Genomic DNA, 12,613 nt, shown 5'->3' on the forward strand with positions numbered 1-12,613 from the left:
CTGTTTTCCCCAGCAGAGATGCGGACATCTTGATGAGTCAGCACCAAGGCTCAGGTAGCCGTTGTAGATGTAATCAACTAACAGCAGCTTCCCCTTTCTCAGATCTCTGCTGTTAGTCTCAGTTTATCCCCCTCCATTTTCCCTCCCTGCTCCTTCTTTTCCTAATGCCCAGCGCTCCGTTCAGGAATCTCTAATGTGGGATGTTTGGGGTCAGGATTGAGAATTACTGTTTTTAAGGGATTGGTAGAGGATTGCAACAAGGTTTCAAGTGTAGCTCAGAATCACCTCACCCTTGGTACATGGCCAAGGCAGTCCTTGAACTCTAGATCTTTCTACTTAATGTGCATCTCTCTCTCTCTCTCTCTCTCTCTCTCTCTCTCTCTATATATATATATATATATATATATATATATATATATATGTGTGTGTGTGTGTGTGTGTGTGTATATACATATATATGTATATATATACATATATATTATAATATAATAATTCACTTGTAAATAACCATTTTTATCTGCTACATAGTACATAGTATAAAATGTACATAGTTTCCCCCAAACAATACAGATAGAACCTACTTTTTTGCTTATTCATTTATTGGTTCCTTTGAAACAAGATCTCTATATGCCTAGGCTGGCCTCTAAGTTGTCATGTAGCCAAGGAGAGTCTTTGACCCCTGGACAAGCCTCACCAGTGGTTCTCAACTTGATTCTGTTAGTTTGAAAATGATGAAAACGGGGTTGGGGATTTAGCTCAGTGGCAGAGCGCTTGCCTAGCAAGCGCAAGGCCCTGGGTTCGGTCCCCAGCTCTGAAAAAAAAAAAAAAAAGGAAAAGGGAAAATGATGAAAACAAATTTCGTTCCTTGTGTCCTTTGTCAAACTGATATAACCAAGAGCCCTGGGTTCCAGGAATTGGGTTATTTCAAAAAAGAATACTTGGATAACTTTAATGTGCATCTGAAGCTAAAACTCATCCTTGGGTTCAGCTTCTGGAAAAAGTGGTAAAGATTCTGTGTTTGAGACCATGGTCAACTCAGAGTACTTCTGTCTGGGATAGACATCGTGTAGGGTCAATTTAGGTACACATTTCTGAAACTTGGGGGATGGAATAAATTCATGGTCTGTTCCCTTCAAGAACCGATGATTTGCTTGGGATTTGATTCTGCCTAATTCACCGTAGGAATCCTTAAGCGTCATGCCGTGAAATAGAGATAGAATGTAAATTATCAGGTAAAATGAGTAGAAAAAAAATGTGACCAGCGATTTGAAGCTGATGGTGGCAGGCTTTAAAATTATGGCCATGAACAGATTTAATTTTCCACCATCCTTTGGCTTCCAGAAAAAAAAAAACCCTGCTCAGGGGCACTCGGTTACATCATCTCCAGTGTGGTGGCTCAGAACTCCGTGCCTCAGAACCCAGACATCCCTGAGATAGATGGGTTCTGATCTGGGTACATAGGTGCACCAGGATGCTGGCAGATCTCGATTTCGGAGAGATTTAGCTTTGCACTTCCGGTTAGGTACATCTGGAAGACTGTTCCAGATGGCGCTGTTGGCTAGCAGTGGCTTTTTCCATGGCATTTGGCAGCCTTACTCAGAATCAATGTTGTCAGTTCCTGAAACTTCCGGTCTGTCCTGCTTACCAGGATCGCTGGGAAGCTTTGGGTGGTATGGAGCAACCGCCCATCTCATTGAAGGTCTCACGGCTATGAACATCAGACATCTGCGCCGAAAGCAGGGCTTTCTGCAGACTTCGGTTGTTAGAGGCTTAAGGGGCGTGTTGTCTTTGGAAAGGTGCTGTTGAAATCAATCATTTTTTTTATGTTGGCGGCGTTTAGGGTTTTATTTTTCTTTTCTGGCACTGGTCATTGAATCTGGGGCCTCACGAACATCGGGGGAACCATTCTACCCTTGAACTATACTCAGTGCAACAGATGATTTTGTGGACTTTAAGGAAACAATTAAACTAACAGACAGTCGATTTTAATGATGGCTACCTATTAAATGGAGTTTCCTTCCTAGCCAAAAGAGAAGGATTTTTAGCTATGACATGTTTACTGTTCAATAATAGTAACAGCTATTAAAATTAAAAATGTCAGTGGTATGTGTGGATACTCTGTGCATAAGCAACGACGGGGCCCTCTGAGGTATTTGCACAACGTGACTGGGAAACCCAGGTCTCTGCAAGCTACCAACCTTGCTGGAAGTCATAGCCCTCCCAAGTGACAGTCGGCAGGCGATCCTGCCAGCGAGTTGCCCAACTGCCTGTAGAGTGTCTGTCCATTTTGCCACCAACCCATTCAGAATGTTCTAGAACAGATTTCTCATTCGTGTCATTCTTTTTTCTACACACTTTATTAAGTAGACGATGATCAAACTTGTGCTATAGCTTGATATTTAGAGTAAGAAGGCGAGAAAATGCAAACAATGAAGTCCAGCCTTAAATGAGCCCAGCAGGCAGTGTTTAATCACATCTAAGAGTAATAGGACGCTTCATCTACTTCTCTAGATGCTGGGTCTTCAAACTCCAGAGATACCGCTTGATTACTCTCATCAGAGATTTTAATGAAATCAGACAATAGTAGAAAGCACTTGCTAAATGTGTTGTTCTCGAATCTGGCCTGGCTCTTCCCAGCCCCCTCAAATTCATTGTGCCCCAGTCCCCATCCTCCTACCCAAACCCCTAAAGCACAAATCCACCGGGAGTCCCCTCTGTTTCCCAAAGAAAGTAGTTCATTCATATAATGTCCCCTTTGTAATCAACACCGAGAAATGTCACTTTGATTAAACACAGCCCTGAATGACTAAAACCACAGTACAATACAGTCTCTGGAGCTATCTTTCAGAACAACTGATCGCTCTCCGGTCTTAATCCTCCGGAGTCTTATTTAATCAAAATGATGTTGCTAATTAAGGATTAAAACTTCTGAATAGAATGAAAAAGGATTTCTTTCTCCTTCAGGCAGGTCAAGGAGGCAAAAATTGCTACAAGGGAGCGAGCGTCCTATCTCCCTTTGATAAACTGCATCCTTTCCTGACATTAGGACTTAATCCAAAACAGGCTTCAGTGTTTTGTAATATTAATATGAGAGAGAGGTGGGGGGGATAAGGAGGAGAAAGAACTCACTTGGATAGTTGTGTGCACGTAGATAACATTGACTCTAAACATTTTTCTTTAGTGCAGTTTTTAAAAACGAGGGGCTGGGGATTTAGCTCAGTGGTAGAGCGCTTACCTAGAAAGCGCAAGGCCCTGGGTTCGGCCCCCAGCTCCGAAAAAAAGAACCAAAAAAAAAAAAAAAAACGTGCAAGTGTTTTCCTTCCGTGTATGCATGGAGCTTGTGCCTGCATGGACCCTCCTTAGATTAGGAGAGGGTGTCAGAGCCCTGAAGTGGAGTCATCACTGACTTTTGGCCATGTGTGGGTGTTGGTAGCAACTGAACTTGAGTCCTTCAGAAGAGCAGCGAGTACTTTTAACCACCGAGCCATCTCTACAGCCCCTCATTTAATGTTTTTAAGATTTTTTTTCAACATTTTTGTCTGGTGCTGGTGTCTGCCATGATTTATTGTGAAATAACAGTGGTGATGAGATAGCTTTTCTTGAGAGTGTTGGGAATCTGATACACGCACACACACACACACACACACACACACACACACACACACACACAGAGAGAGAGAGAGAGAGAGAGAGAGAGAGAGAGAGAGAACAAACCAAACCAAAATTAAGCAACAACAACAAAAAGCCCAAACAGACAGACAAACCCAGAGTGAACTCAATGCTTCCTTGTTCACTTTCAACCGTTATGAAGAAAATGTACTCAGTCATCAACTTAAAATGAGGACAGTATGATTTCAAGGCTCCCAGGATTTTAGCTAGTCCTCGGTGGCTGACCCATTGTATTAGGGCCTCTGGTGAGTCAATACCTTAGAGCCATGGCTGGAACCAAATGACCCAACAAAGCTGCTCACCTAGTGCTCACCCAGAAGCAAGAAGAACAGGAGGAAAAAGCCAGTATCAAGTATCTCCTTCAAAACCATAACTTGGTTTTTACGAGGCCCCACTGTGTAAAGGTTCTCTATGGTACAATAGGTCAGGGACCAAACCTTCCGTCCATGGGCCTTTGGGGAGACATTTTGGATCTAAATGGCAGTTTCTGAAACACAAGCTAATCCATCCCCTAGGTGGAAGGTGTGAAATGGCACCGTGTGGACTTTAACAGCAGCTCATAGATGTTTGACACCCACTAATGAGTAGTGTGGACCCAAGAGAAACTCCATGCTAAGCTACGAACAGTGAGTCTTCATGTTGATCGTTTCTTGACTCTCTCTATTTCACAGCACATAAACTGGTGCCTTTAAAAACATCCAGAGCCTGGGGAGATGGCGCAGTAGGTGGAGCGCTCGCTGTAGAAGCATTGGGGCCTGAGTTTGAGTCCTAGTATGCATGTAAAAGGCCTGGTGTGGTGTATTTCCAGCTCCAGGGAGGTGCGTGCAGATAGGCTGCTCCTGGAACTCACTGACCGTCCAATTTAGATAATCGGCAAGGTTTAGAAAACGATGAGAGACCACACCTCAAAATCTCAGTAGATCCCAAAGAATGAGACCAGAGCTCAGCCTCTGCTCCCCTTGGGGACACATGTGCATAGATACACCTACACATGCACATACACATACCTGCATGCACATTCTTATTCTCCAGGCCGAGTTGCCAAGCATCAGAGAAAGATAATTTGCTTGTCATAAAATGTAACTCTTCAGTTATTTGGAGTCACCGGCCCTGCTGGTCTTATCTGTAGCAACGTGAGCAGGATGGTTATGGCTACCCTTCGGTGAGCAGCTGCAGCTATAGCACCAAGTTCTCTGTCTGCAGCAGTCAGAGCTGAGAAAGTGTGAGTGCTGCCTTCAGACATGAACAGACTAGAGAGAAGACGACCCAGTCAAGGTCAGTCGCCTACGGTAAGGAGAGGTGAGACTTCCACCAGGCCTGTTCGGTGCAGAGGTCATATCCTATTCATTGCCACAACCCACTGTGTGTCTTCTTCGAACTTGGAGAGGAAAATAATCAGGTTTTCTTGGGAGGTTGCTGATCCTGGTTGATAGCTGATCAGGATTTCTTTGTTGGGTTTGTTTCAGTGTGTGTGTGTGTGTGTGTGTGTGTGTCTATGCCTGTATCTGCATATACTTGTATGTACCCTCGGAGGTCAGAAGAGGGCACTGATCCCCTGCAGCTGGAGTCATAGGCATCTGTGAACCACTGGAGCTGGGTGCTAGGAACCAAATTGCAGTCCTCTAGAAGAGCATCCTAAACTCCTGAGTCACAGCTCCAACCTTGACCATGACTACTGACTGACCCATCATCACAGACGTCACCACACTGCCACTCACCCAGCCCAACTTAATGACAAACTGAGAAGACCTAAACGAGGACTGAATGCTATAATTCTGTCTTCTATCCTCACAAATGCTACTTACCAGTTACAAAATGACATTGGCTTCTTTGACTCCTGCTCCCAATGGCCACACGCATCCGGCAGACAAACGACGGCCCTTATTCCTCCTGTGCCCAGGCAGAGGGTCAGCAGCGCTACATGAAACAGCCCGGCCCGCTTCTTCATGGGCATGTTAGACGCAGGAGAAGTGCCTCCGTAGAAATCCTCCGAGGGAAAAGCAAGCACTGATAACAAGGCAGTGCCTGTTGGTGGAGAGAAAAGGAGAGAGAGGGCTTGTAGCACAGATGCAAACTCACCAGAGCATATCGCAAATTAGCGCTTCACTCTGGAAGGTTTGTGGCTGTGTGGGTGTCTTACTAGCATGCTTGATGTTGGTTTCACAATTTCAAGGAGGGCTTATATATTTGGTTGTGAGCCTAGCCTTTAACGGCTGAGCCATCTCTCCAGCCCTCAAGGAGGGCTTAAATTTTCCCGAGTGGCTCAGCAGTTCACAGCTGGCACTGCCCTCGTGAGGGGACTCAAGTTCAATTCTGGGGTGCGGATGTCGGATGCCCTCTTGTGGTCTTTGTGGCTTTACTCCCATGCACATACCCCATTCTGCCATGCACATAATTGAAAAATTAAATAACCAACTTACGAAATTTTTTTGGCTCATTTGTAATCGACTCATGTATAAAAGAGTATATTAAAGAATTCTCTTTACTGCATGTTTTAACTAGTCCAAGGTTCTGGGATTATTTCCCCGCGCCCCTGCTTCCAGTTCCAACCGTCTTTCCTCTAAAAATGTATAAAGAAATGATGTCCAATTTTAATGACGTTAAAACAATTCAGAATTGTTTTGTACAAAAACTTAAGACATTTGCTGGAGTAGAGCATAGCCGTAGTCCTAGCTCTCAGGAGGAAGGAAAGGTCAGGAGCTGAAGGACACGTATGTCCTTTTTTCTTGGTTTTCTCACACAGATTCCTGAGCCTTTCTGGCTCAGAGAGATGAGAAACCCGGGGAGTGGTGCGGTAGGGACAGGGGTCATGCAGACCAGTCAGGAGGAGGTGGGCTACAGAATGACAGGGAAGCCTGGGTATCATCCCCACTTTTACCTCGTGGCTCCTGGCTGATGACTGTGCTCAAATAGAAATCGCTCTGCTTCCCCATCATTTGCTCAGATGTCCATTTCTTGCCAAGCATTTCCATATGCTATACTTCCCTCCCCCCAAAACTAACACCGAGATGTCAGTTGACAGAGCGCCCCTTCTGTCCTGTCCCGTTCTGCTCTCTGACATTGAGCTACCTCCTTAACACGATTAATGTGATTTAGCCCATTTGATTACGTTTGTTCTGCCCGGTTACTCTGACATTGCCATTTTTGATATGAAATTTTGCAAAGTTGTTATGGGCGGTCAGTTCCTCAAGTGCACATGAAGTTTTACAGAAATACAAATTGGGTACAGCATTTAACGTCTTCTCTACACGTCTTTACCACGAGACGAATGACGAATGCAGGAGTTTGACTGTCATTCAGCATCGGGCTGATTTACTGAGGGTGGACCCTTTAAGTTACTGGCTTTGAAATGTTTTCTTTCAAGGTCAGCCAGATGTGAAACAATATGTTTCTCTAGTATTTGATCTTCTTCCCCAGAAGTGTGAGGTGAGGCTTGGCAGTACCAAGTTATCCAAGGGCATGCGCTGTTCAGTTGGTGCATGTGGTAATTACCCATTTAAGGCCAATCTACTTCCGGACCACATGATACTCATGTATCAATAAGTCACAAAGATGTTCCACTTCCATCCTCTGGGGAAAATGTCACAAGATTCTGATCTCATTAGAGCAAGACCTCACTTCTATCTCCAGTAAAAACTGATGTGATAACAATGCAAATAAATCTGCAATACGTTTGATAAGAATTTATCTCTTTGATGAGACACATTGTGCCCTGCAAAAGTTGTCTGCTTGTATCTGCAAGCCTCGTGAAAAGGAGTGCTGTCACACGTTATGGGAGGTCACAGGGGAACAATTCAGGAGTGAGTGGGTAGGTCAGAAAGACAGACACACAGAAAGCACTTGCATAGCAGAAGGGTCAGTGTATTTATTGCATGTAGCGGCCAGGGGTTTTGGGGGGTATTAACTCTCAGATGCCACCCACTTTAACTTTGGAGATGGGGTCTCTCAGTGACCTGTTGCTTGCCACGTAGGCTAGTGATGTGTAATGGTTTCCTCTGAACTGGAACATTCTTTCTAGGAGAGAGAGGAGGTCAGGAGATCTAGGAGGTAAACTAAATTCACATGACCAGGGGATGATAAAAATTTGAAGATTCACCAAGTCCTATTCCCAGAGTCATAGAGGCAATAAACATGTACTGAGGGAGGAGACAGACACCAGAGATGCAGAGAGGGCCGTCTCTGACCCTGGAACTGTCTGAAAGCCAGGGAAAGAGCTCTAGGAACGTGGGCTTCAAGACCTTGCACATGTTGTAGAGGGCTTTGTGGTAGTGGTGACCCTATTTTGAGACATCCCCACTCCTATAAATAATCTTTCACCCACATTCCTGTTAGTAACCCCAATAAAAATTCACTGGTTCACCAAACTGGATTTTGATGCAACTATGACTTTGGTTTGTCATAGGTTCTCTATCTGGAGTGAATAAGTATATATGTGTGTGTGGTGGAGTATCAGTGTTTCCTAGGAAAAGCCTCTGACACCATAGCAGGCAGCCCTTTTTACATCTCCCAGTGTTGCTAAAATTGGGCACCACCATGTCATGTATTTGGACATTGGTTCTGGGATGAACTGAGCTCTTCATGCTCACATGACAGACATCACTGACTGAACCATCTCCCTTCACAGCCCATGCAATTGCTATGTCTGCTAACAGCGTGGCTAAACTCAGAAACTGGCAACAAACATAGGTCTTGGCAAAACAGCAGGAGTGTTCAAAATCTCAGGTACAGGGTGAATACTTGAAGGAATTAACTGTTTCAGGCTGAGAGGAAAACGAATAGAAGAGGGAGAAGTAGGGATGTAGCGAGGATGTCAGTGTCATCGGAGGTGAGCACAGACCCTTCCAGGGGAGCAAATTCCATTTAAATTATGAAGGTTCAGATATGCTAAATTTGGGCTTATTTTTAACAATAGAAACAATATGGATGCAACGTGAAGCAATACGTATGCATTCTTTTTCAAGAAGTCATTTTGGTAAAATGGTATGTGGGCTGGAGTGGGACAGATGGCTGGTAGCCCAGTAAATAGGCCACAGTCAAGGAGAATGCTCAATTTAAAAATAAATCTAAATGGATATTAGTGGGAATCTCTAATATGCAGTAACAGCTTACGGTGTCATGGCAGTTGTGAGTGGAAAATGCAGGATGTGACATAGTAAGAAAACAAAGCCAAACCCAGCTCCAGGTGAGGCAAAAGGAGGATGACTGTAATTTCAGGGCCTGATTCAGCCACACGGTAGCTTTCTAAGACAGTCTGGGATGCTTAGGGAAACCCTATCTCAAAGTAAGAAGGATAAAATGGGAGGGCATGTAGCTCAGTGGTGGAGGGTTTGTGTAGCATGTGTGAATCCTGGCTTCAATACTCAAGGTGGGACAGTGAGACCAGAGAGAGACAGAGAGAGACAGACAGAGAGAGAGAGAGACAGAGAGAGAGACAGAGAGAGACAGAGACAGACAGACACAGAGAGAGACAGAGACAGACAGAGAGAGACCAAGACAGAGAGAGAGAGAGACAGAGAGAGACAGAGAGACAGAGAGAGACAGAGAGACAGAGAGAGACAGACAGAGAGAGAGACAGACAGAGAGACAGAGAGAGACAGAGACAGAGAGAGACAGAGACAGACAGAGACAGACAGAGAGAGAGACAGAGACAGACAGAGACAGACAGAGACAGACAGAGAGAGAGACAGAGACAGACAGAGACAGACAGAGAGAGAGACAGAGAGAGACAGAGAGACAGAGAGAGACAAAGAGAGACAGAGAGAGACAGAGACAGACAGAGAGAGGCAGAGAGACAGAGACAGAGAGAGAGAGAGACAGAGAGAAGAAAGCCAACCAACCCACTAAGAACAAGAGCCCAGGGGGAGTCGATCTAGTCCTTTTTGCTTGGAAAAATTCCAAAGGTAAGATCTCCTTTTTCTATCCCAGTGTGGTGACTTATCCAGGAGTTCGGACTCAAGAAATAACAACACTGAACAAGAAAATGACCTCTAATACCTGTGGTGTGGCATGCAGTCCAATCAAGGAGAATTCATCTTTCCTTATCTTGCTTTCTCTTTCTCCTTATCAGAATGTTCCTTGACACACAGTAGCAGGCCTGCGAGGGCCGCCTCACCCAGGCCTACTTGTCTCCCACTTACTGCCACTGACAGAGAACCTCTTCACAAGAGATTCTCCCTGCACAGTACTGCCCAAGTTCTTTAGCTCAGAACCTTGGAGGTTTCCTTAAACCACCATGCCAAGATCTTCGGGGTCTCCATTTAAGCAGTTTTGGTGGCTGTGATGCTGTTTGCTGAGGCAAATGATTGACAGCTGTTATTTCCATCCTCCCCTTAGCAGATGCTTGTCTAGGAAGGATGGGTCAGTGGGTAAATGTGCTCCTTATGCAACCTGCAATTCCAAAGCCCTGCAAAATGCTGGGTATAGCAGTACACATTCTTAGTTCCTGTACTCCTAGGTGAAGATGGAAAGGAGGCAGAGGTGGGAGAATTCTCTGGAAGCTCACAGGCAAGCTACTCTGGAATATGTTTCTCTCTAGAGGAAGCAAGAGAGACTATCTTAGTCAGGGTTTCTATTCCTGCACAATCATCGTGACCAAGAAGCAAGTTGTGGAGGAAAGTGTTTATTCAGCTTACACTTCCACTTTGCTGTTCATCACCAAAGGAAGTCAAGACTGGAACTCGAGCAGGTCAGGAAGCAGAGGCCATGGAGGGATGTTACTTACTGGCTTGCTTCCCCTGGCTTACTCAGCTTGCTTTTTATAGAACCCAGGACCACCAGCCCAAGGATGGCACCAACCACAAGGGGCTGGGTCCTCCCTCCTTGATCACTAATGCCTTACAGCTGGATCTCATGGAGGCATTTCCTCAAGGGAGGCTCCTTTCTGTGTGACAACTCCAGCCTGTGTCAAGTTGACACACAAAACCAGCCAGTACAGAGACTCTGCCTCAGAGCAAGATGTAAGGTAAAAACCTACTCCCAAGAGTTGTCCTCTGTCTTATATGCAAGTGTGTGTGCTCACACATACACACAGACACAGATGCACACAGATACACACACAGAGAGACACATATACACATACACAGACACACACAGATACACACAGAGACACACACAGACACATACACTCAGACACACACACAGATACACACACACACACACATAGACAGACACACACATACACATACACACACAGAAACATACACACAGACACACATGCACACAGACACACACACACATACACACACACAGTATCAACCAGCTTTCTCTATATACCTTGTCAAGCACTCCTGAGCTTCTGTACCTTTATTGTCCTTTGTGTAAATAATCCTACCATCCTGTCTGAATTCACTTCTTTTTAAATCTATCACTGCATCTTAAAACCCAGAAATCATATCTTTATGTGGACTCTAATTACCATATGATTAATTATGAAAGCCAAACACTTCTTAGTTGTTCTACACGAACTTCAACAACCTTTTTGGCATAATTCTTCTGGTTGTGAAGCAGATGAATTCCGTGTTTCATATAGGGTCTGCCACAAATTTGAGTTAAAGCAGAGAGAGAGAGAGAGAGGTGAGGGCATCGTTAGGTATAGAGGAGATTGACATGCAAAGATATAATTAGCATAAAATATAGTAATCGCAATGCTCTGAGTATTAAAAACCCTGGGAAACACAATATATACATCCACTAACAGCTTAAATGATACAAAGAATGAAATAAATTGAAATGACATATTTTATTATATTTTATGCTAAGGACAGGGTGGAAACAAAACAAAAAATTCTTAACAAAGTCATATTCCTCTATGTGCCCTCCCCCAAACACTGTTAGTAAGGGACACTCACCTAGGAAATGTAGAAACACGGCTATGTAAACCAGTTTGTTCCTCCCGAGGTACTTGCTATCCGAGAGCCATCCCATAAACACAGGGGTAAGGACGGAGGCTCCAATGAAGCACAAGTTGAGAATGGCTGCCTGGTGGTTGTAGCAGCCAAGCCTCCTTGTGCAGAAGGGGATCATGTTGCAGACAACTTCGAAGAAAGTGAACCTTTCACACAGCTCCACCAGAAGCGAGCAGATTCCAACTCGGAAACACCCCAAATGTCCCACCGTCTTCTGCCGCTCAGGGCCACCATGTAAGGGTAAGGGTGCTTTCTCATCATTTATGATGAAGCCTGTAACAAACATGATTGCTTTTCCTTGACTACTACTCATGTGAGTCGCTGGGACTCACACAAGTTGTTGAGTTATCAACAATCGGGTTGTTGTTGTTCTTTTCCCTATTCCTCTAGTGAAAAAAAAAATAAGATGGCTGCCTAGAATTTCACATCTCCATGCTAAAAGTTCTTGAGCCTTTTTGCACATCAATGCTATTTATTTTGATGGTCTGGAAGCCCAGGAGAGAAGACCTGAGCGTTTAAACACTCAATGCTCGGCCCAGCCACATCTGATTTGTTTGTCTCATTACTTAGAGACCAAATTAGACGCTTCTTCCAAAATTATATTGAATCACGTGAATCCAGTTGCATATGTATGGGAGCTCATCTGCCTCACGCAGATAAAGGTTTAAATATGGAGGCAGAAGAAGCAGTTTTTTTTTCCCCCTGGGGAATTTGAGCACTAGATCAAGAAATAATTTGAAGCTAATAATTTCTGATATTTTAATTAAAGAAGCCAGAACAGAGCCAAGAGATAAAGCACAGAAGGAAATCTGTTTTGAGGGGGGCAGGGTACCTTATCACGATTACATTTCTTGTTATTTTTGGTTGGGATTCTGATAAGAAAGTTAATTAGGAAACAAAAGTGCTAGTACATTTAGGTAACAAGCAGAATTCACAAGGAAGTAATTTAAGCTCACTAATGAAAGGAGAAAATATTGAATAAACGCCGCTTCCTTTAGGTTGACCCCATACTTGTCGAACAGCCTCTCTGAGGAAATGAG

The 12,613-nt window shown here is 44.3% G+C and overlaps 1 protein-coding gene across 2 annotated transcripts in view; it reads right to left on the minus strand.

Annotated features, from left to right (window-relative positions):
- Positions 1–11,859, minus strand: part of Slc15a5 (solute carrier family 15, member 5) — a 94,075-nt gene extending 82,216 nt beyond the window's left edge. The window contains exons 1-2 of one of the 2 annotated variants that reach the window (XM_087659047.1): positions 11,517–11,619; positions 5,475–5,694 (exon numbers count right to left, since the gene is read on the minus strand). In XM_087659047.1, the coding sequence (XP_087515173.1) occupies positions 5,475–5,529 (55 nt within the window). In that variant the 5' untranslated portion in view covers positions 5,530–5,694; positions 11,517–11,619. Of the gene's footprint in view, positions 1–5,474; positions 5,695–11,516 lie in introns of both variants that reach the window. The other variant, NM_001192015.1, reaches the window with a different exon arrangement.
- Positions 11,860–12,613: the final 754 nt, after the last annotated feature.

The sequence above is a fragment of the Rattus norvegicus genome, chromosome 4, assembly GCF_021556685.1.
Source record: "Rattus norvegicus strain SHRSP/BbbUtx chromosome 4, alternate assembly SHRSP_T2T, whole genome shotgun sequence".
Lineage (NCBI taxonomy): Eukaryota > Metazoa > Chordata > Mammalia > Rodentia > Muridae > Rattus > Rattus norvegicus.